General features: G+C 37.6%; 1 protein-coding gene across 1 annotated transcript in view; it reads right to left on the reverse strand.

Annotated features, from left to right (window-relative positions):
* LOC127617762 (CUB and sushi domain-containing protein 1-like) overlaps positions 1 to 25,245 on the reverse strand; it is a 496,749-nt gene that overhangs the window by 87,836 nt on the left and 383,668 nt on the right. Inside the window, exons 38-46 of the mRNA XM_052089839.1 lie at positions 18,822 to 18,940; positions 18,576 to 18,645; positions 16,970 to 17,086; positions 12,730 to 12,939; positions 11,522 to 11,710; positions 7,734 to 7,911; positions 5,787 to 5,932; positions 3,040 to 3,120; positions 2,824 to 2,937 (exon numbers count right to left, since the gene is read on the reverse strand). Of these exons, the coding sequence (XP_051945799.1) occupies positions 2,824 to 2,937; positions 3,040 to 3,120; positions 5,787 to 5,932; positions 7,734 to 7,911; positions 11,522 to 11,710; positions 12,730 to 12,939; positions 16,970 to 17,086; positions 18,576 to 18,645; positions 18,822 to 18,940 (1,224 nt within the window). The remainder of the gene's footprint in view (positions 1 to 2,823; positions 2,938 to 3,039; positions 3,121 to 5,786; positions 5,933 to 7,733; positions 7,912 to 11,521; positions 11,711 to 12,729; positions 12,940 to 16,969; positions 17,087 to 18,575; positions 18,646 to 18,821; positions 18,941 to 25,245) is intronic.

A 25,245-nucleotide genomic window follows, 5' to 3' on the forward strand; every position in this document is an offset into this window, starting at 1 on the left:
CCCCATGCTTCACGGTTGGGTTGGTGTTTTTCAATTGGAAAGCCTCACCCTTTTTCCTCCAAACATAACAAGGATCATTATGACCAAACAGTTACATTTTTGTTTCAATAGCCCAGAGGACATCTCTCCATCTTTCTCCCCATGTGCACACGCAAACTGTAGTCTGGCTCTTTTATGGTGGTTTTGGAGCAGTGGCTTCTTCCTTGCTGAGCAGCCTTTCAGGTTATGTTGATATAGGACTTTACTGTGGATATATATACTCGTCTACCTGTGTCCTCCAGCATCTTCAAAAGGTCCTTTGCTGTTGTTTTGGGATTGATTTGCACTTTTCACACCAAACTATGTTCATCTCTAGGCGACAGAATGTGTCTCCTTCCAGAGCGGTATGATGGCTGCATGGTCCCATGGTGTGTATACTTGTGTAGTACTATTGTTTGTACAGATAGTACCTACAGGTGTTTGGAAATCGCTCATAAGGATGAACCAGACTTGTGGTGTTACACTTTTTTTTTTATGAGGTTTTGGCTAATGTCTTTTGATTTTCCCATGATGTCAAGCAAAGAGGCACTGAGTTTGAAGGTAGGCATTACAATACATCCACAGGTACACCTCCAATTCAGTACACCTCCTATCAGAAGCTAATTGTCTAAAGGCTTGACATCATTTTCTGGATTTTTTTCAAGCTGCTTAAAGGCACACTTAACTTAGTGTATGTAAACTTCTGACCCACTGGAATTGTGATATAGTCAATTAAAAGTGAAACAATCATTGGAAAAATGACCTGTGTCCAGCACAAAGTAGATGTCCTAAATGATTTGCCGAAACTATATTTTGCTGATATTCTGAAATCTGTGGAGTGGTTGAAAAATGAGTTTGAATGATTTCAACCTAAGTGTATTTAAACTTCTAACTTCAACTTTATTCCCGACCATTCCGCTAAGGATATAATTGTGAATATCCAGCGTTTCTCAACGGGGCGTTTGGACAGTGTTGGGGGGCGGTGTGAACGAGGCAGCAGAGAGGGGGGCGCTCAGGCACAAATGGGGGGCGTTACTCAGAGGTACTCAACAGGTGGCCTGCGCAAAAATCTTTTCAGCTCTTCTCCTTAACCTATGTCTTCGTCTTGCTCGGATTACTGCTGCCACTTCACCAGGAGGATATGCCAGGAGAGCCGCTTCCTAAGTTACACATGCTTTTAAGAGGCGGAGAATTTTCAGCGCAAAATAGAGGCGCGTTTTCACCGGCTTTTTCTGTACATAACGCGGAATACATAATTAGGCGCATAATTAGTGCTCAGGGCTCACACTAATGACCGTAATTAATAAAAAAAAAGTGGCTGTTTTTGACGTCGTTTTTTCTTCGGTTCAGTTCAGGTGGCCGAGCTGTTGTTGTCTTTGTTCGTCATTTGAAATCAAATGACCGTTTGTAGGCTATTCAAATTTGAAGCCTAGTATATATTGCCTAATTGAGTGCGCGAACGACTGCTGCTTTTTCATTGGCCATTTAGGTTAGTTACGTTATTGTTCACGTGATTGGTTCATCTTAAAAAAATTTGTGTGTGAGCCTGAATTTGTTTGAATTTCTAAATACATTTGCAATACCTTTCAAACAATCCATGTGTTTTTGCATTTTTTTCAAAACACAATATTACTCAACTTGAGGCTTTTACATGTAGTTTAAATACAATAAGAAACTTCTGTTTCAGTTTTTTTTTACCAAAAACTCAGGCTTCAGGTATCAGTGTTGCAATTGTTTGGCTGTAATAGTATTTCTGAAGTGTTTTTGGTTTTTTGGGGGTTTTTTTTTGGTTGGGGGGCGTTAAGAGGATCATGAAGAGGTCAGGGAGGCGTTTGTTCAAAAAAGGTTGAGAACCACTGATCTAAACTATGACATGCTTTCATTGTTTTTCTTGTGTAGACGCACTTAATGTCAAAATTGAGGTACAAGTTTGATATCCTTTCAGAACAGTTGTTGCTTCAAAGTCCTATTTAAAGGATCTGGTAATCACATCATTGTTTATTTTCAGATTTTACACATATCTTATTTGTTCAGACTCAAAAAGTATGCGCTAGTCTTTTTTTATTTTGACAGTTCTGGGTTATAAAAATAAAGAATTGCTTTATCTAAAGAAGAGACATATGCAGTAGCATTGGAATTACTTTGTTGTTGTTTGCATCATTGAAAATTGTTTATTCCAGCGCTTTTAGTGCCTAGTCAAGTTGTACTGTGGTTGGCTAGTTATTAACTCTTTCCCCGCCAGCATTTTTAAAAAAAAGTTGCCAGCCACCGCCAGGGTTTTTGACGATTTTCGCTAAACTTTAATGGCCCGCAGAATATTTTCTTCCATGAATATATGAAGATGCTATATATCAAAATAGAGATCTGAGCCTCTGCTTTTAGGCAAAAAAAAAAAGAATTTATTTTATCTTCATGTGTTCTTTTTTTATTGCGACTTGAACAGAGGTAGGTTTTGTCAAAAAACAACATTTCAGACAAAAAGCTGAGAAAAAGGCATGTTTATGTCTGATATTTTGAGCTTCTCATACTCCACTTCTTCATGTTTGAGACGATCGCAGTCTGTTTCTTTGATCAAAGAGTTGCGTACTCTTTCAAAACATGCAGAGGGGTCTTCCTTACCGTATAACACCTAAAACACGGAAAATTCCGTGTTTGGCGGGGAAGCGTTTTTTCATAAAACACGGAAAATTCCGTGTTTGGTGGGGAAAGAGCTAAGGTGCTGAAATAGATTAAATTGTTTTTTAATTAAATTACTGCATGATAAAGAGGCACAACCATTTAGGGAATCTCAAAGTGTAGGCTTACCTTCACACACTGGTGGTGGGCCCTCAAACTGTAGGTGAGCGTTTAGTTTACAGGTCAGCTCATCATCACCAATCAATGTGAATCCAGGAAAGCAGCGATACCTCACAACGTCACCTGTATGAGCGGGTGAGACAAATGAGTCTTTTTGCCCTGAAACGCTATTTTCCAACATGTCATTGCTATTCTTGCACAAATGAGCAGTAGTTCACTTCATACCAATTTCATAGTCCTGGTCTTCAAATAAAATCTCTGCTTGTTCAACCGAAGGGGGAGGTGGGCACTTCTTGAGCCGATAAGCTTTGGGAATAAAAACAAAAAGTTTTGAAGCAAAGTGTTCCTTCACCCCGGTCCATAAAATGCAAGTTGATCAATTAAATGCAAATATATAAACATATTGTATTAAATATGATACATATGTATATCAGATTTTATTTGAAATGTAACAAAAAATTGAAAATATAAAACAATATTTTTATTAAAAAGTATATTAATTTATGAATGCAATTGCTACAAAAAATTTTATTAAAATGTTATATATATATATACACTCACCTAAAGGATTATTAGGAACACCTGTTCAATTTCTCATTAATGCAATTATCTAATCAACCAATCACATGGCAGTTGCTTCAATGCATTTAGGGGTGTGGTCCTGGTCAAGACAATCTCCTGAACTCCAAACTGAATGTCAGAATGGGAAAGAAAGGTGATTTAAGCAATTTTGAGCGTGGCATGGTTGTTGGTGCCAGATGGGCCGGTCTGAGTATTTCACAATCTGCTCAGTTACTGGGATTTTCACGCACAACCATTTCTAGGGTTTACAAAGAATGGTGTGAAAAGGGAAAAACATCCAGTATGCAGCAGTCCTGTGGGCGAAAATGCCTTGTTGATGCTAGAGGTCAGAGGAGAATGGGCCGACTGATTCAAGCTGATAGAAGAGCAACTTTGCCTGAAATAACCACTCGTTACAACCGAGGTATGCAGCAAAGCATTTGTGAAGCCACAACACGCACAACCTTGAGGCGGATGGGCTACAACAGCAGAAGACCCCACCGGGTACCACTCATCTCCACTACAAATAGGAAAAAGAGGCTACAATTTGCAAGAGCTCACCAAAATTGGACAGTTGAAGACTGGAAAAATGTTGCCTGGTCTGATGAGTCTCGATTTCTGTTGAGACATTCAGATGGTAGAGTCAGAATTTGGCATAAACAGAATGAGAACATGGATCCATCATGCCTTGTTACCACTGTGCAGGCTGGTGGTGGTGGTGTAATGGTGTGAGAGATGTTTTCTTGGCACACTTTAGGCCCCTTAGTGCCAATTGGGCATCGTTTAAATGCCACGGCCTACCTGAGCATTGTTTCTGACCATGTCCATCCCTTTATGGCCACCATGTACCCATCCTCTGATGGCTACTTCCAGCAGAATAATGCACCATGTCACAAAGCTCGAATCATTTCAAATTGGTTTCTTGAACATGACAATGAGTTCACTGTACTAAAATGGCCCCCACAGTCACCAGATCTCAACCCAATAGAGCATCTTTGGGATGTGGTGGAACGGAAGCTTCGTGCCCTGGATGTGCATCCCACAAATCTCCATCAACTGCAAGATGCTATCCTATCAATATGGGCCAACATTTCTAAAGAATGCTTTCAGCACCTTGTTGAATCAATGCCACGTAGAATTAAGGCAGTTCTGAAGGTGAAAGGGGGTCAAACACAGTATTAGTATGGTGTTCCTAATAATCCTTTAGGTGAGTGTATATATATATTTTTTTTAATTATTGATTTAGTTTTTATATCAACCGAATGACGACCAACCAACATATATACACAAATCCTTGTATATACTGTATTTACAAATGAAATCACACTTTTAAGATCAATCAAATGTTTATGGAAATATCCCATAAGTTGTGTATATGATAACATACTCATGGTTATTTCATAATGAAAATAAATAAATAAATAAATAAAAATGAGAATTTGATTCCATTTAAATTTAATTAAAAGTCAAATTTGAAGGACAATTCTGCATTCTGACATCTTAATTCAATTGAATTTCATTCAAATTAAATAAATGAAGTGAAATTCAAAAAGCATTCCTAAAGGGGTAGTTCACCCAAAAATTCAAATTCTCTCATAATTTACTCCCATTAATGCCATCCCTGATATGTATGACTTTCTTTCTTCTGCAGAACACAAATTGAGATATTTAGAAGAATATTTCAGCTCTGTAGGTCCAAAAAATCCTAGTACAATTGTGGAGCTTCTCACACACACCTATTATATCGCTTTAGGAGACATGGATTTAACCACTGGAGACTTATGGATTACTTTTATACTGTGTTTGTGCATTTTGGAGCTTAACATTTTGGCAGCCATTCACTTGCATTGTATGGACCTACAGAGCTGAGATATTCTTCTAAAAATCTTTGTTTGTTTTCTGCAGAAGAAAGAAAGTCACTATACCTTAAATTCAGTTCTGAATGGTGCACAACCCTGATTGACACACACAGCCTTTGTAAACTTGACAAAACATACCGAAAGTATCACTTACACATACCACATATGAAAACATGCATGAGTTCTCCTAAAAATAAAATAAGTATTTAAATCAGCCGTCTAGTATATATAACTCGCAAACATGCTAGACTTCTTCTGGAACGAAAGTTGCAGGTTTAGACTGATGAAAAGAATGGTTCATTTTCACACTCCGTTTTACCATGCTGTTCAACACATGCCTGCATGCTGACACTGCTATCAAAGAGCCCAAAAGAAGCTTCTATTTTCAACTCGTCTAATCTCCAGAAATAACGTGATGTCATCAGAACCAGTCATGCCTCCTTAGTGTATAAAAACAAGATGAATCCCATATTTCAAATATACTTCAAGCAGCACTTTACGGTATGCATTGCACTTCGCTGGCAACATTTTTCATTTGGAGGAGAAACTAACCATGAAAATTGAGGACAAATAATCCACTTGTGGAGAAGTCGCTGTGGAACTTGATTAGAACCTGATTGAAAGTGCTGTAGGCTGACTCGAGGGCCGTGTTGCCGCTGAAAATCCCCAGCTGTGGGTAACTTTGCTCTGGGCCGTCCCTGGAATAGGGAAGCACGCATTGAAATTGCATTACAACCTGTGATCCTCACAATAAACAACATATTAATTAATGCCATACAATTGAGTGGTTTGAGAAAATGTATTTACTTTCAAATTTATGGCGAGATTGTGCTGGCTTTTTAAAAAAAGACGAACGCAAATAGCAAAAATGATGACTTAACACACTAGTCCACTCTGTTTAATGGCTTCAGTAGATTAACGATCGACTATATAAGGGAAAGCACCAGGAAATAGATTTTCCACCATTCCTATGCATTGTTTTAATCAACTCAGTAGTGTTTCAGATTACAGATTGTCTATTTTCACCCCGGTGTAAATAGCATCTGCCACACAGTGCAGCTATTTGTAAACCAATACTTGGCATAAATTACTATGACAAACTAACCAATAGATGTCGCTAGAGTGGCGTGGGGATTAAAGACGGTGTGTGAATGTGTAGTGTTGTCCTAGCGACCGCGGTTCGAATCCACCTTTAGTTCAACTAATTTTTTCCCCATCCGATTTCCTGTTTCCACTCTTAATATTTCCTTTAATACTACTTCAAATAATTGACATAAATGAATATAAATGTTGATTTAATCGCAGTGATTTGATCACAGTGAAAGTAGGGGAGTGCAGAGAAGGGTTTGATCCAGAGGCGGTGTCTGTCGATCGCACTCGTTCCCGTGTGAAACCATGGTTACTGTAGTAAAAGCAAGATTATTTTTCCTAATGTAAGGTTAAGGTTAGGTTTATGGGAGAGAGTAATGTAGTGTGTGTGGGACTGTAAATAAACACAATAAACACACTGCAGTGATGCCCATACTGTATGCTAGTACCTAAATATGGGTGAAAATAGTATCTGACACTATGTGCACCAGGGTGCAATTAGTATCTACCATTATTTGCACCAGAGTTGGGGTGCAAATAATATCTGTCATTATTTGCACCAGGGTAAAAATAGCATCTGCCTTCAGATTATTCAATGGAAATTGCATTAGGCTCTGTGTTCTCTGATTATTACAAAGTGCCTACAATTGAACAAACATTTGTTCATTTATTTAACTTCCTTTGTATTTACACAATTGCAAAATTAATGAAGATGTTTAAACTAAAGAGTCACTGGGTACATTTCTATGTCAAAAACATGTCCAGGTCACATTTCACCCCCCAAAAAAAGAGAAATATGAAATATATTTTGCTGGAAGAAAATGAAGCCTATTTTGGGACCATTAAGGTTGTTTTGCTTTGTGACATTATTTTCATGTCAATTAAGCACATACAGCTGCCAATTCTTATTACTCACTCTCATTACTGTAATATATGTATATATATATAATGTATGTATGTATGTATGTACAAAAATACATATACAGTTTAAATGCGACTGTGACTACAAACTACAAATATTGGTAAAAGTAGTGCTCAAATTATGTAATGCTCCATTTGAAGCATGACAACAATAGCAGCAATAGTGTAGTTTCTCCAAGCTTAAAAAATCATACAGCCGAGGGCAGTGGTGGCTCAGCGGTTAAGGCTCTGGGTTACTGACCAGAAGGTCAGGGGTTCAAGCCCCAACACCACCAAGACCACCAACACCACTGTTGGGCCCTTGAGCAAGGCCCTTGAACCTATCTGCTCCAGGGGTGCCATATCATGGCTGACCCTGCACTCTGACCCCAGCTTAGCTGGGATATGTGAAAAATAAATAATTTCACCATGTATATGCAGAAATGTATGTATAATGTGTGACAATTGATCAATTTATTTTATTTTTATTTTAAATGAGGTTCTACTCACCAGATGGCGATGTAGTCTGTAACAGGCTCTGTTTGGAGGAGGGTGAAGTTGATGTAAATGCCATGACCATGAGGCACGGTGATGATCCAAGTGCAGTCCTGAGAGTTTGGATACTCATTTGGGTACTCGGGAGAGAAGATGGTGCCGTTTGGAACTGTCACGTTGTAGCCACAGGGAGCTGAGTGGAGATGTAAACATTTCTCAACCATGTCCGAGTTAGTAATTGATCATACTCAAAGACATTTAGACCTTCAGAAACGCTACAAAATCAGAAGATTAAAGGGAAAGTTTACCCAAAAATTAAAGTTCTGTCATTATTTACAATCATATCGTTTCAAAAACTGAACGCTGAGTGAAGAGATTCTTCAAAAATCCTCCATCTGTGTTCCAAAACACCATACGGGATTGGAATGACATAAGGAGAGTAAATCATTTTCATTTATTGGATTAACTATTCCATTAAAGACCTTCATGTTTCATTTGAGCTTTGCAGCTAATAAGTGAAAACTGAAAATGAGAAGAGAACATCCTGAGGCTGGTTGTAAGTAAAGACACTGCAGCAAACCACATAACACAAGAGAACACTTGAAAAGGCACAAAAGTCTTTGCAGCTCAGATTCTGCATACGGAAGTCCAGGAGGAAAGAGTTGAGCGACTGATCGATAAAAGACAGGTTGGCATTCACACTACACTATACACAGCAATTATTAAGGCTACTATTTAGAACAGCTCCCAGGAGCACACTGTGTGTCTCCACTGTTCCGATTCTTTAAAGTGTGTTTTAAAGATGGGTTTAAAACACAATGGCTCTCATTGTAATAGTCATAGAAGTTACACTTGAAGTTAAAGAGAATATCTAAAAAGGCATTTTACCTTTGTAACTCTCAAAATTTCAGAGAATTATTGATGCTATGTTTTAAAGTGAGCGCAAAGTGGGCTGAAAATAGGAGTACACTAATCACAGTACACAATGTAAGAATTGCAAACAGGGATACTGAACAAAATTCTTTAATCTCTTCCCTTCCCTTTCACTTTCTTTTCATTTGTCCTTTCTTTTCCCTTCCCTTCCCTCTTTAATTCCCTTTCACTTTAATTTTCCGATTGCTTTCTTTTCCCTTCCCTTCCCTTCCTCTTTCTTTTTCCTTTCCTTCCCATCCACTTGCTTTTCATTTTCCGATTCCTTTCATTTGTCCTTTCTTTTCCCTTCCCTTCCACTTTCTTTTCATTTGTCCTTTCTTTTCCCTTCTCTTCCCTCTTTAATTCCCTTTCACTTTTTCATTTTCCGATTCCTTTCTTTTCCCTTCCCTTCCCTTCCACTTTCTTTTCATTTTCCGATTCCTTTCATTTGTCCTTTCTTTTCCCTTCCCTTCCACTTTCTTTTCATTTTCCGATTCTTTCTTTTCCCTTCCCTTCCCTTCCTCTTTCTTTTCCCTTCCCTTCCACTTTCCTTTCATTTGTCCTTTCTTTTCCCTTCTCTTCCCTCTTTAATTCCCTTTCACTTTTTCATTTTCCGATTCCTTTCTTTTCCCTTCCCTTCCCTTCCACTTTCTTTTCATTTTCCGATTCCTTTCATTTGTCCTTTCTTTTCCCTTCCCTTCTCTCTTTAATTCCCTTTCACTTTTTTCATTTTCCGATTCCTTTCTTTTCCCTTCCCTTCCCTCTTTAATTCCCTTTCACTTTTTCATTTTCCGATTCCTTTCTTTTCCCTTCTCTTCCCTCTTTAATTCCCTTTCACTTTTTCATTTTCTGATTCCTTTCTTTTCCCTTCCCTTCCCTTCCACTTTCTTTTCATTTGTCCTTTCTTTTCCCTTCTCTTCCCTCTTTAATTCCCTTTCACTTTTTCATTTTCCGATTCCTTTCTTTTCCCTTCCCTTCCCTTCCACTTTCTTTTCATTTTCCGATTCCTTTCATTTGTCCTTTCTTTTCCCTTCCCTTCCACTTTCTTTTCATTTTCCGATTCTTTCTTTTCCCTTCCCTTCCCTTCCTCTTTCTTTTCCCTTCCCTTCCACTTTCCTTTCATTTGTCCTTTCTTTTCCCTTCTCTTCCCTCTTTAATTCCCTTTCACTTTTTCATTTTCCGATTCCTTTCTTTTCCCTTCCCTTCCCTTCCACTTTCTTTTCATTTTCCGATTCCTTTCATTTGTCCTTTCTTTTCCCTTCCCTTCTCTCTTTAATTCCCTTTCACTTTTTTCATTTTCCGATTCCTTTCTTTTCCCTTCCCTTCCCTCTTTAATTCCCTTTCACTTTTTCATTTTCCGATTCCTTTCTTTTCCCTTCCCTTCCCTTCCACTTTCTTTTCATTTTCCGATTCCTTTCATTTGTCCTTTCTTTTCCCTTCCCTTCCACTTTCTTTTCATTTTCCGATTCTTTCTTTTCCCTTCCCTTCCCTTCCTCTTTCTTTTCCCTTCCCTTCCACTTTCCTTTCATTTGTCCTTTCTTTTCCCTTCTCTTCCCTCTTTAATTCCCTTTCACTTTTTCATTTTCCGATTCCTTTCTTTTCCCTTCCCTTCCCTTCCACTTTCTTTTCATTTGTCCTTTCTTTTCCCTTCTCTTCCCTCTTTAATTCCCTTTCACTTTTTCATTTTCCGATTCCTTTCTTTTCCCTTCCCTTCCCTTCCACTTTCTTTTCATTTTCCGATTCCTTTCATTTGTCCTTTCTTTTCCCTTCCCTTCCACTTTCTTTTCATTTTCCGATTCTTTCTTTTCCCTTCCCTTCCCTTCCTCTTTCTTTTCCCTTCCCTTCCACTTTCCTTTCATTTGTCCTTTCTTTTCCCTTCTCTTCCCTCTTTAATTCCCTTTCACTTTTTCATTTTCCGATTCCTTTCTTTTCCCTTCCCTTCCCTTCCACTTTCTTTTCATTTTCCGATTCCTTTCATTTGTCCTTTCTTTTCCCTTCCCTTCTCTCTTTAATTCCCTTTCACTTTTTTCATTTTCCGATTCCTTTCTTTTCCCTTCCCTTCCCTCTTTAATTCCCTTTCACTTTTTCATTTTCCGATTCCTTTCATTTGTCCTTTCTTTTCCCTTCCCTTCTCTTCCCTCTTTAATTCCCTTTCACTTTTTCATTTTCCGATTCCTTTCATTTGTCCTTTCTTTTCCCTTCCCTTCTCTCTTTAATTCCCTTTCACTTTTTTCATTTTCCGATTCCTTTCTTTTCCCTTCCCTTCCCTCTTTAATTCCCTTTCACTTTTTCATTTTCCGATTCCTTTCTTTTCCCTTCCCTTCCCTTCCACTTTCTTTTCATTTTCCGATTCCTTTCATTTGTCCTTCTCTTCCCTCTTTAATTCCCTTTCACTTTTTCATTTTCCGATTCCTTTCTTTTCCCTTCCCTCTTTAATTCCCTTTCACTTTCATTTTCCGATTGCTTTCATTTGTCCCTTCCCTTCCCTCTTTAATTCCCTTTCACTTTCACTTTTTCATTTTCCGATTCCTTTCTTTTCCCTTCCCTTCCCTCTTTAATTCCCTTTCACTTTTTTCATTTTCCGATTCCTTTCTTTTCCCTTCCCTTCCCTCTTTAATTCCCTTTCACTTTTTCATTTTCCGATTCCTTTCATTTGTCCTTTCTTTTCCCTTCCCTTCCCTATTTAATTCCCTTTCACTTTCTTTTTATTTTCCAATTCCTTTAATTTTTCCTTTCTTTTTTCTTTCCTTTCCCCTTTAATTTCCTTTATACTTCCTTTTATTTTCAATTTCATTTCCCCTTGAATTTCCCTTCCCCTTAATTTTCTTTCTATTTCGTTTATTTTCGTTTTCCCGTAAATGTTCCTTCCTTTATAATTTCTTTCACTTTACCTTCACAGCGAGGAAAAGGGTGGTTCCACTTCCTGTTGATTCCGTGCTGACATGTTAGCACAGAATGGCCATCCAACACATATCCAGGGAAGCATTCAAACGTTATGGATTGGCCTGCATTGAAATCGCTGTTGATGATGTAGCCATTGTGGAATGGATATGGGTCTTGACAATTTTGCAATTCATATGCTGAAAGAAAAACAAAAAGAAGTAGAAAGACAAGCTTATCAATATTGGAAATTCATTATTAGGTAATTTGACCTTTAAAGGTGGGCTGGTACAAAAGAAAGAAAATAATACATAGTCAGAACAGTACGAGGGTGAGCAAATGATGACAAAAACTATTCAGAAATTAAAGTCTGTAAATAGACTATACATGCATATATACATATACACACTGACTAAAAAAGTATATACATATACTGTAACTATAAATAAGAATTATTTTATTTCAGGCAATTAACTTAAAAACACTTGGTGTTTATGATTTGCTTGTATAACATAAACTGAGCACATGGGCATCTTCTGGGCAGCATTTCAAGTGCAGTGCTTATGATCAACAGCCTTCTAAATAATATTCTTTCATCCTCCATCCTTGTTTGTGTATCAATACATGGCATCAGTATTCCCCCCACTTAAAGTCGTCTGCAGCACAGATCAAGGCTACGCTTGGCCCATTTCAACTCACAGTAGAGTGTATAAAAAATAAAAAAAACAGAGAAAGAGAGAGATGAACTGTTTGACCTACAAGTGAGGCGACCAGACAATGGCGAGTTATTTATATCATATGGATTCCAAGTGCACACCCAAAATGCATCTTCTTATTGATTTGAAAATGCTTTCAAGACCCCAGCTTTCATAACAGTGTGCCCTCAGAGTGGTCTAAAAGGAAGGGAATCTTTAGATATTTCCAAAGATCCTGGCAAAAGGACGTCAATAAAAAATTGTATAAAATTTTCGAAAAAATTCAATTAAAAAAAGTGCAGAGTATGCTAATGGAAATTCTTACATAACCAGATGAAACGGTAAAAGGTCTGGGCTCTATTTCAGTTTATATTAGCCATTAACAATTGCCCACTTAGACAGAACATGTATGACTGACATGTAAAGAGATCATTCACAATTGGTTTTGTAATTTAGGATCAGGGTTGTCTGAAATATTGTATACTGTATACTGATTCTAGGGAACAGGATTGGACGGCACCCACCTTGATAATTAAGTTTGAAGCCTTGTCTGTTTTCCGAATGGTCGCTGTAGAAGTGAATAACGGTTTCGTGCGTACTGCTCAGCAGAGCAGGCGGGATGTGGCTCCCGCTGAACTGACCAATCAGAGAACTGCTGTGGTGCGGACCGTTGCGAACCTCTAAAAAATCATGATTGTCCTCAGAGGTGAAGTTGAGAAATTGGATGTGTGCCCCTGTGGAGTGAGTGGTAACATGTTAGACTTTCAAAGTGTCAGGCTGCATGCCTATATTTTATGTGCATAATTTGCGTAAGCAATGTGTATAAAGTGACAGGATTTTTTAGCATTACATCAAACTTGCACTTTCTAGGGCTCTGAGCCACTGCTAATTTCTGAATCTCAAATCGTTCTCACTCACATTCATACTTATGTTTGCGGAAAGAAAGAAAAACAAACAAACCGAAAACTGTGTACATAAACTCTATAATTGGCTCACCATACCACACAGGGCTAACATAATACAAATGACATTCATCCATTCAAACACAGTTTTATTCATGAAATTGTATTTATTATTATTATTATTATATTTGACTTTTAATATAATTACTATAATTTATGAGTAATGTTATTTTATCATTATAATATCATTATTATGTTATTCATACATTTATTAAAATGTTGTTTTATATAAACTTCCTTCCTCTTTTATCTAAATTTCCTTCTCTTTTCCCTTCCTTCATTTCTTCCTCCCTTCCAGTTATTTTAATAAAACGTCCTTCCTTCCTCCCTTCTTTCAACTTTTATCTAAACTTCCTTCTCTTTTCCCTTCCTTCATTTCTTCCACCCTTCCACTTATTTTAATAAAACTTCCTTCCTCCCTCCCTTCCACTTTTATCTAAAATTCATTCTCTCTTCCCTTTCACCTTCCTTAATTTCTTCCTCCCTTCTAGATATTTTAATAAAACTCACTTCCTTCCTTTCCTCCCTCTCTTCCTCCCTTCTTTAAACTTTTATCTAAACTTCCTTCCCTCTTCTCTTTTCCCTTCCTTCATTTCTTCCCTCTCTCCCTTCCTTCCTTCCTTCCTCCCACTTTAATCTAAACTTCCTTCTCTCTTCCCTTTCACCTTCCTTAATTTCTTCCTCCCTTCCAGTTATTTTAATAAAACTCCCTTCCTTCCTTCCTTCCTCTCCTCCCTCCCTCCCTTCCTTCCCTCCCTCCCTTCTTTAAACTTTTATCTAAACTTCCTTCCCGCTTCTCTTTTCCCTTTCTTCATTTCTTCCCTCTATCCCTCTCTCCCTCCCTTCCTTCCTTCCTCCCACTTTTATCTAAAATTCATTCTCTCTTCCCTTTCACCTTCCTTAATTTCTTCCTCGCTTCCAGTTATTTTAATAAAACTCCCTTCCTTCCTTTCCTCCCTGTCTCCCTCCCTTCCTCCCTCCCTCCCACTTTTATCTAAACTTCCTTCCCTTTCCCCTTCCTTCATTTCTTCCTCCCTTTCAGTTATTTTAATAAAACTTCCTTCTTTCAACTTTTATCTAAACTTCCTTCCCTCTTCTCTTTTCCCTTCCTTCATTTCTTCCCTCTCTTCCTCCCTTCCTTCCTTCCTATCCTCCCACTTTTATCTAAACTTCCTTCTCGCTTCCCTTTCACCTTCCTTAATTTCTTCCTTCCAGTTATTTTAATAAAACTCCCTTCATTCCTTTCCTCGCTCTCTCCATCCCTCCCTTCCTTCCTTCCCTCCTTCCCTCCCACCCTTCTTTAAACTTTTATCTAAACTTCCTTCCCTCTTCTCGTTTCCCTTTCTTCATTTCTTCCCTCTCTCCCTCCCTTCCTTCCTCCCTCCCACTTTTATCTAAACTTCCTTCCCTCTTCTCTTTTCCCTTCCTTTATTTCTTCCACCCTTCCACTTATTTTAATAAAACTTCCTTCCTTCTTTCCTTCCTTCCACTTTTATCTAAACTTCCTTCCCTCTTCCCCTTCCTTAATTTCTTCCTCCCTTCCAGTTATTTTAATAAAACTCCCTTCCTTTCCTCCCGCTCTCCCTTCCTTCCTTCCTTTCTTCATCCCTCCCTCTTTTATCTAAATTCCTTCCCTCTTCCCTTTCCTTCATTTCTTCCACCCTTCCACTTATTTAAAAAAAACTTCCTTCCTTCCACTTTTATCTAAACTTCCTTCCCTCTTCATTCCTCTCTTCCTGTTATTTTAATAAAACTTCCTTCCTTCCTTCAATCCTGTTTTCTTTCCTGCTATTTCATCCGTCTGTCCATCCGTCCTGCTAATTTATTTGAACATCCTTTCTCTCTGATATTTTATTTAAACATCATTCCTTCCTGTTATTTATTCAAACTTCCTTTCTATTAATTTATTTAAATATCATTCCTTTTGTTATTTGTTTAAACTTCCTTCCTGCCTGTTATTTTTTAAGCATCCTTCCTTCCCATAGTTTTATTTCAAACCAAATATGTTCTTCTGTTGTGGAATGAGCAACTGATACCATTTCAATATTCAAGAGCCAGCTGAAATCACATCTGTTCTGTGAACACTTAACCAATCCACACTTACTATATAAAATAATAATAATAATAAAAGAGATAATAATAATAATAATCCTTGTATGTGTCTTTCTTATACACTAGTTTCAATACTACTCCAGCCACTTTGAGAACTTGGCAGTGCCATATTGCAAATATTGTTGACTTTTTTTATGAGAAATCTCTTGCAATGTTTCTCATTTGTAAGTCACTTTGGATAAAAGCATCTGCTAAATTACTAAATTTAAATTTAATTAAAACATCCTTCCTTTTATTTTATTTAAATTGAATTTGTTTTTTTAGAATGATTTGGGAATGTTCCAAAGAACATCACGTGTTTGAAGGGAATCAAAGTTAACGTGGTCAATGTTACAAATTTGCTGACATTTAATAAGTAAAATAAAAATCATGCAGAATCTTAAAAATTTCTTCGTTTTATGTCATAACATTTCTGTTATACATTTTTTTAAATGTCATTAAGAAAGATTTAAATAAATAAATGAGGCCTCAGAATTTTAGACTCTGTTGGTAGAGTCTAAAATTCCAATAGACTGCCAATAGACTGTATGTATCCATAACCTTGTAAGAACCTGTGATGATGTTGTTTTCTACAGTAGTAACTACACCAGAGCTGCTTATTTTTTTATGTGGATTGCAATTTGAATCAAAATGAAATACTGCATCAATGAAATACACCAATACGTAGTTCCAAGTTGACAGGAACTGCATATGAAAGACGCCACAGTGAAATATAACAATAATTAAATTAAATAAACCATTAAATTCTCCATTATCTTCAACAGTTACCCCAACTTTGCCTTTAATAAGATAATTTGGCAATGCACTTGATATTCAAAATATACAAAAAGGCTGAAGGATAGGACAACAAAAGTATCAAACAAGACAGATGCGATGCGTTCCATTAACTGCACTTAACTCTTCCTATTCAGACTGTTATAAAAAAAGTAATCAGCATCCACAAAGCCATCTGTGCGTCTTATTCAAACGATTGTACCCTGTTACCAGTGAAAGCTAATGCATTTTTGCTACAAAGCACAAACATGATCTTTCAAAGTCTGGCTTGTGCAAAGTCTGCTTGATATGGCAGGAAATTGCTTTTGGATATCTCAATGTTACATTGTTTTCTTCCAAAGAAATGTGGAGGAAAAATAGTTGTACTATGTGTTGAGCATGTCACCACGAAGACGTAGCGCATGTGGAGGCTTCCCGCTATTCTCCACGGCATCCACACACAACTCACCATGTGCCCCACCGAGAGAGAGAACCACATTATAGCGACCACGAGGAGGTTAACCCATGTGACTCTACCCTCCTTAACAACCAGACCAATTTAGTTGCTTAGGAGACCTGGCTGGAGCACACCCTGGATTCGAACTCGTGACACCAGGTACGGTAGTCAGCGTCAACACTCGCTGAGCTACCCAGGACCCGTTCTTTAAGTTATTTATAGAAATGTAGATAACTCTTTTTTCATATTCTTCTTTGAAATAACATGCATTGATGAACTGTTAACAATAAGACCAAGAACATTTATTAGCAAAGTAAATTGTGTCCATTATGATTTCATGGATATTTTTAATCAGTATTTGGTTTCCAACATTGGTCACGCTCTACTGGTCATTCATTCATTGTAAATATGTTTACAGAGACCAGACACCTCTAGACATCGTGCTTGAAGACACTCAGTGCAAGCTCTGAGCATGCTCACCGTATCCAATGGGCAGCATGATCCTCCAGGTGCAGTCCAAGTTACCAGGGTAGTTCCCAGGAAACCCTGGGCTCAGGATCACATTACTCATATCATACAGTGTTCCTCCGCACTTTGCTGAAGAACAGAGGCAGAAAAGGCAATGTTAAAAGAATAGTTTTTAAAATGTACATTTCTGTCATTTACTCACACGTATCATTCCACTCCAATATTACATTCACTTTCATTGTATGGCTAATATCCTGCCTAACATCTCTGTATGTGTTCCATGTAAGAAAGAAAGTCATACCACTGAGTAACAACATCAGCTGTGAGTAAATGACAGATTTTGTTTTTAAATTTTGGGGCAAACTTGTAGTTCACTAGGATATTTTAATATTAAATATATTATACACTGGCAGTTTTGCTGATTTGGAAATCGGTACTTTAATTCACCAAAGTGGCATTCAACTGATCACAATGTATATTCAGGACATTACTGATGTAAAAAACAGCACCATCACTATTTGAAAAAGTAATTTTTTATCAAATCTAGACAGGCCCCATTTCCACCAGCCATCACAAAGTCACCTTATCCTTGAGTAATCATGCTAAATTGATCATTTGGTACTAGAAAACTTAGCTTAACATTGTCTTTACATTTGTTTTTGAGTTGCCACAGTATGCAATAGACTGGCATGTCTTAAGGTCAATATTAGGTCAAAAATGGCAAAAGAGAAACACCTTTCTCTAGAAACTCATCAATCAATCATTGTTTTGAGGAATGAAGGATATAAAATGCTTGAAATGCTAGAGATTTCATACAATGGTGTACACTACAGTCTTCAAAGACAAAGGACAACTGGCTCTAACAAGGACAGAAAGAGATGTGGAAGTCCAGATGTACAACTAAACAAGAGGATAAGTACATCAGAGTCTCTAGTTTGAGAAATAGACGCCTCACATGTCCTCCGCTGACAGCTTCATTGAATTCTACCCACTCAACACCAGATTCATGTACAACAGTAAAGAGAAGACTCAGGGGTGCAGGTCTTATGGGAAGAATTGCAAAGAAAAAGCCACTTTTGAAACAGAAAAACCAAAAGAAAAGGTTAGAGTGGGCAAAGAAACAGACATTGGACAACAGATAATTGGAAAAGAGTGTTATGGATCTTAACCCCATTGAGTTTTTGTGGGATCAGCTAGACTGTAAGGTGCGTGAGAAGTGCCCAACAAGACAGTCACATCTATGGCAAGTGCTACAGGAAGTGTGGGGTGAAATGTCACCTGAGTATCTGGACAAACTGACAGCTAGAATGTCAAGAATCTGCAAAGCTGTCATTGGTGCACATGGAGGATTTTTGATGAGAACGCTTTGAAGTAGTTTAAGAAGTTCTGAACATTTCATTTAAATTTTAATAGTATTTATTCAGGTTATTAATGTTCTGACTATACATTGTGATCACTTGAATGTCACATTGGTGAATAAAAGTACCAATTTCTTTCCATAAGATAAAAATCTGTAAATTATTCCAAACTTTTGGCTGCCAGTAAATATATATATATATATATATATATAATCTAAGTTGACCATTTGTCTGTCGAATTAGTATGGAATGCCATGTACCAATGCACAGTGGAGGGGGATAATTCCAGCGTCTCACGGTCCCTGGCATACATGTTATGTGAGAATGTCCCTGCAAAAACAAGAGATCACATGATCAGCACACAGGCGGCTTCTCCATCTTGATATATTTGCTCATTTCTGCCTGTGTGCAGGTGTAGCATGTTGCATTTGAGTTAGTGTGAAGTTTAACTAGATTTCCCAGGCTGGTAGCAGCAGTGACAAGGCTGTGTATAATCAGAAACTTACCTGAAGCACATAGCCTGGCTCACAGCTGAATGACACCACCTCGTTCACCATGTACCTGTCCCCATTCTTGATGCCGTTGGCTGGGACTACGGGCTCCGGGCAGGTAGTAAGACCCACGGCTAATTGAGAGACAGAGACAGTGTCAACCCTAAGGTTTACATAGTCTTGCATTTGCATTCAAAATTGTTTTTATTAAAATGCAATTTTCAAATGTAATTTTAATTTCAGTTTAAGTTTGGTTATGCTGCCTTCAAGTGCACCTGGGAAGCTTTGACTTCTGAGATGGGCATTCATTATTATGAGATATCACACTTTGAATCAAAAACAAAATGCAAAAGTAGCCAAAACAATTTACGACAATGAAAAACCAACAGCAAAACCAGGGCCGGTCAACCCATTAGGCGACATAGGCGAGCGCCTAGGGCCGTGTCGCTTCGGGTACGCCGATCTACAGAGCCAGTTTTAGCATGTGTCCAATCTGGGTCGAACAAAATGTGCCATGTGCATTCCGATAACATGTTGCGGCGCCCCTCGACGGAACATATAGACCTTGTGCTAAATGTTGGGGGGGGGGTCTACAATTTCAGTTGTAGATTTAATGATTAATTTATAGTTAAACATTCAGTTAGTTAGTTTTATATGGACACGTTTCTAGTTATTTCTTATTTTATAGACATATTTATTTCTAGTTGGTTGGCTGATTGGTTAGTTTTAGTTGTTTAGTGTAGTTATTAACACCAAAATCTTCACGCACCATTTACTCCCATTCAACGCATCCAAACGCTGGAGACCATAAACACAAGCTTGTGTGGAAACATTTTGTACTACGCTGCCTACCAAAGTTCAAGTTTGGAGAACTTTCAACCACAAATCCGTACGACGAGAGGACACGTGAACAGTAGAAGATCGAAACGTCATACGCTGACCTCTTGGCTCAATTAAAACAAGACATATTTTAAAGATGCGTGGACAATTTAGTTTTATTTATAACTAACTTTCATGTTGTAGTTTTAACGATTATAGTTAGAGAATCAGTTACATTACATTAAAGTTATTAAAATCTAAAATAAGTAAAACCTAATGTATTTTAAGTATTCTATACACCAAAATGAATGTACAAAAGCTACAGTATGTCTTGCATTTTGTATTCAAAAATGGTGCATTTACACAGACTTAATGCATTTAAGTGTATTTACAAGTAAAACACAACCACAGGAAACAATTTATAACCTCAATGCATCTGCCGATTGTTGATCCTCGAGGACAGCTGATGGAAAACAAGACGCACACTGACTGCCATAACAATCATGACACAGAATCAAAGCCATCGGATACACGGGGTGAGGTGACAGATTTTAGAACGCTTTACTTGGCATTTGTAGGATCAGAGTAGCCAGGCAAAAGGGAATTAAGAACAATTAAGACAGAATTACACCAAGATGGCCTATAATTCCAGGAAATTCCTCTTAAGCATTAAGAAGCTAGAAATGTGGACTGGTGCCAAGGAGTCTGAGCTGACCTGCATCTGGCCAATGTAATGGAATTTTAAGAGGCCTTTACACAAAGGATTGTAAATCAACCTTGAAAAAGGACGGAAAGGAGGGGATCATGTGACATCGTAAAGAAACTTCTGATTGGCTTAGAACCTTTTCGGGGTTGGACCAAATCGAAAGGGTTGAAAGACCATGCCTGACAACAAAAGTTAGTTCTTCGGGTTCTTCTCCTTGGGAAAAGGGCCAAGGCCTAACTCTGGGTGTTCTCCCGTTCCAGCAGACGAGTTTGAATGTTGTCCCCACATTAATTTCCAAGAGAAAAACCCTTGGAACCATGACGCACCACGGGTGACCTCTTCAGTCCGCGAAATCTCTAGAATGTAGAAGTTGCAAACGGATTGCCGCATAAATAAAGTTCCTTTATCAATCCGGCATGCCGAAATCGGCCCTCCAAATTCACCAGAAGTTCAAGACCAACTAAATACAAAATTCCACAGGTCACACCAAACTTTCCCTGAAAATCCTGGTGTTTATTTAATATAATTTGTAGGAATGCACCTCGGCCACTGAAAATTTTTGGCCAAAAGTGGCATTTTTTGTTTTGGCCGAAAGAGAGCCTTGAAAAATATGAGCCGAAAATATATGCCTTCCCGTCCCTCAGTGCTTAGGTTTCACTCTTGATCGATCTAGCCATTATCACGGCGCTATCAAACAAAGGCCGATGTCCACTGTGTGGACATTTTTCAAAGCAGTACCGACGCTCCCTATATGTATACTATGCAGTCAGCGTAGGGCACCAATTCCCTATGGGGGCACCTTCTTACCATAAGATGGCATCAGAAAGTCCACTGGGTGCCCTTCCTCGCACGTTATATGTTATTCAAGGACCCGAAAGCAGTTGCGTAACACAGACGATCGCATATCACGTGAACGCGACAATCCTCTTGACTACTGGTACATGAACAAAGATCGCTTTCCATTGCTTGTGAAGATTGCACGCAGGTATTTATCTGCCCCAAGCACCAGCACAGAGAGAGAGATTATTCAGTGCAGCATCTCTTGTTCTTGATGAGACGAGGAACTGTCTCTCCTGCCAGAAAGCTGAGCAACTTTTGTTCTTGAAGAGAAACCTCACACTTTTACTTAAATAGAAAGCAGTCCAATTTGGACTACTACATCTGTCGTTTACAGTTTGAGGTTGGTTTGTTCTATTACTGCTGTTTTGCACAATAATTGTATTTTAAAATGGAAATACGTTTACATAAACAGAATAGAGGCCCTCTGCCATTCTGTGTTTTCATAAAATGAATGTGTAGCTTATTTAAACTTTTTGAATTCGCAAGATGCTAGCCTAGAGATGCTAAGTTCATTACTTGACTGCTGTTTTGCATATCATTAGAGTTTTCTAGAACGTTACATTTATTGGATAATTGGATAAAAAAAAAATTATAATATATTTAATATAGTTTTAATATTTTTTCTGTCCAATTTTGGAGCGTAACTTTCAATAAAAGTGAGTTAATTTTATTGGTTTGTAGTTTTTCAATTCAGATTCATTAAATTCATAAAATTAATTAAAAAGTACAATATTATACAATTATATATATATATGTATACAAAACTTTTTTAAAAAAAATTAAGAAGTAAGAAAAAAAAAAAAAAGAAGTCATTTTTGGTTTTGTGTGCATCATGAATTTTCGGTTTCGGCCCAGAATTTTCATTTCGGAGCATCACTTATAATTTGAGTAACCCAATTTCAAATCATGGCATACTAAATGAAGTATTAAGTGTTCTAAAGGCATGGTGTAAGGATACAATTCCTGTTTCAGATAATTCCATTAATTCTGTCAAATCTTATTCATTAATCTGTGTTCATGTTTCATCTGTGTGTGTTAGTTTAGTTTATTCAATAACGTTTTGTTTGTATTCAAGAGAAGTTGACTGTGGTATATTTTGATAAGTAACTCGTCACTTGATTCTGAAGATCTACACTCCGTGCTCAAACAATATTTCAAGTTATTTGTGATATGAGAATAGTATTACTTTAAAGAGTTAACAGATAAATCATCTAAACTCAGCAGGACGAACAGTGATTAGACAAAGCTTAAATATTTCAATATTCCCTGAATTAAACATAATTCCCTTCTTGAGCTAAAATTCCTTGCATATAAATAGTGAGCAGATACAACGAGACTGTTGTATTACATATTTTATGGTGGAGAATTATTAATCAGATTAATACTCTGATAATTTGTCATTTATCCTACATTTATTGGTGGCCGAGTGCAGCCATGATAATTTACATATAAAATCCTACATATAATTGGTGAAGAGATGCAGGTAGTTTAATTACGATTGTGAGCATATTGCAAATCATATTGTATTTGTGCAGTTATATTTCCTTACTCATTGCATCTTGAATTGGCACTGTTATCATGAATTAAGAATGTCTAAACCAGCTAGATATACACAGCATAGCTTGTCAACTATGAAAACAATTATTTATTTTGGTTATTTGGTCTGGTGAACAAAAAAGGAGATGTTCGGCAGAACGTTAGGTACTGTGAGCCTCAGTCACCATTCACTTTTAATGCATCTTTTTATATACAATGAAAGTGAATGGCAACTGGAGACATTCTGCTTAACGTCTTCTTTTGTGTTCTGGATTAGATTAAGTCAGAACAAGTTTTAAATTACATGAAGGTGAGTAAATTATGACATCATTTCATTTTTGAGTGAGCTATCCCTTTAATAAAGATTCAGCATATTATACCATGTCATTATTGGGGGAATTCATGAAGTGTTAAATCAGAGTGTCAGGTAGACCTACTCATCTAAATGCACATGCTTATTGTAAATGTATGCTCTCATTTAACCACCCAGTTTCAGGAAGTAAATTATATACTGTGATAGAGGATGTTGCTATAGCAACATGTTGCTACGGTGTGGCGCTTTCTGCATTCTCCTTGCTTAGATGCTGCAAAGCGGGTGACATCGAGGTTTTATGGCAGTGCCATGATTTTAAACGGTTTTATATTATAACATCACTCATTTTGTGTCACATTTGTGATCCTCAACCAATCAACTTATAAAAAAAAAAGATGAAAAGAGAATATCGCTTTTATGATGTTTGGAGGTGAATACAACTGCGGCTACACAATTAAGAGGTCTTAAAAAATCCTTTAAGGGATAGTTCCCCATCATTGGAAAGTTCATTCATTATTTACTCATCCTCATGTTGTTCCAAATCCGTATGAATTTCTTTCTTCTGAGGAACACAAAAGGAAATGTTAGGCAGAATGTAAGGGACTGACAGGCTCAGTCACCATTCGCTTTAATTGCAGACATTCAGTGGAAGAAATTGATATGGACATGTACGTAAATGTCAACAATTTTCATGTTTAAGTGAACTTAAGCTTTTAGAAACAAATCCAGGTTGATCTTGTTTTTCTAACTTTATGCTGAAACAGGATGAATGAAAAATCTAATTTCTGATGTCCGTTGTACCGTAGGCTGTCTCTGAGAATGTACTATGAAATTGGGCAAGAAAAGGGCTTATGTTCTGTGAGCTGAGCCAAAGATGACAGCTCCAAGCTCATGGCAATGCTGCAAATGGAAGCTCTTTTCCAAGAAACCTCTTTCTCACCCCACAATCATCTTTATTCATAGTCTTTAAGTACGTCAGCAACAAAATGGTGCTTCAATTTCAAAACGCCAATGTTGCAATATGTATTAATCTGGGTGGTGTGTGAAGGACAAAGTTCCCTCTCTGCATTTGGATTTTCTTAGTCCAATGCAATGTTCCATTTTGGTGTTTACAGGATTAAAGCATATGGACCAGCATTTACCTTACACAGTCAAACAATATTATAATATTTTGGTGTGTTTATGTTAACATGATAAAGTGACTGTTTAGTATAAAGAAAAAAACACTATTTATCAAAATCAAGTCACATCAAAGTACATAGTAAAAATGTCTCAACCCATATAACACCATATATTCCACTTATCTGTGTTTACCTAACAAAGAGATACAGATCACCGATGTGCTTGATTTACTGTAATAAAGTGTTTAATTCTGTTTTTGATGACCAGCTATACCCCCTTGCAACCATCTATTAATACCTTAGCAACGGCCTAACAACCAGCCACAAAACTCTAGCATCGAACAGACCACCCTAGCAACCACATAGCAATGCACAAGCAACCAGTCATAACAACATAGTAACCACCTAGCAATCAGCCAGACCACCCTAGCAACCACATTAAAAAACAGTCACAACCGCCATGCAACCAGCCAGACCACTTTAGCTACCATCTATTAATACATTAGCACACCCAAACAACCAGCCACAAAACCCTAGCAACAACCAGACCACCCTTGTGATCAGAGGTGTATTGGTAAAAAAAGAGGTGGGTAAACTATAAATTCTGGTGGACCATGACGTGGTCACCCGGTAAGGTGGGCCACTGCCTACCGGTGTATGTGTATCCTGATGACATCGCTATAGGCTATCATTTGATGGTACTACCAAGGGTATCACTGGTTGTTCCCTCATCATAGGTCACACAATCACTATTTAATTCATACATTAATCTGAGTTCTTGTTAAAGAGACCCAAGAAGGAATAATATGGTTGAAATCTATAAAGTTTACTAAATGACAAAACAGAGAGAACAAAAATATTTAAAGGTCCCCTGACATGAAATTTTCACTTTCTGAGGTTTTTTAACATTAATATTAGTTCCCCTAGCCTGTATTTGGTCCCCTCGTGTCTAGAAATTTCAGTCGGTGTAAACCGAGTTTTGGCTATCTTTCTCTGCCTGTGAGAAAATGAGATCTCAGATGGGCTGATCTTGAATCTCCCCTATATGACGTCATACAGGGGAAAGTTACCTCCCCCTTCTCTGCTTTGCCCGCCCAGAGAATT

Source organism: Xyrauchen texanus, chromosome 24, assembly GCF_025860055.1.
Source record: "Xyrauchen texanus isolate HMW12.3.18 chromosome 24, RBS_HiC_50CHRs, whole genome shotgun sequence".
Lineage (NCBI taxonomy): Eukaryota > Metazoa > Chordata > Actinopteri > Cypriniformes > Catostomidae > Xyrauchen > Xyrauchen texanus.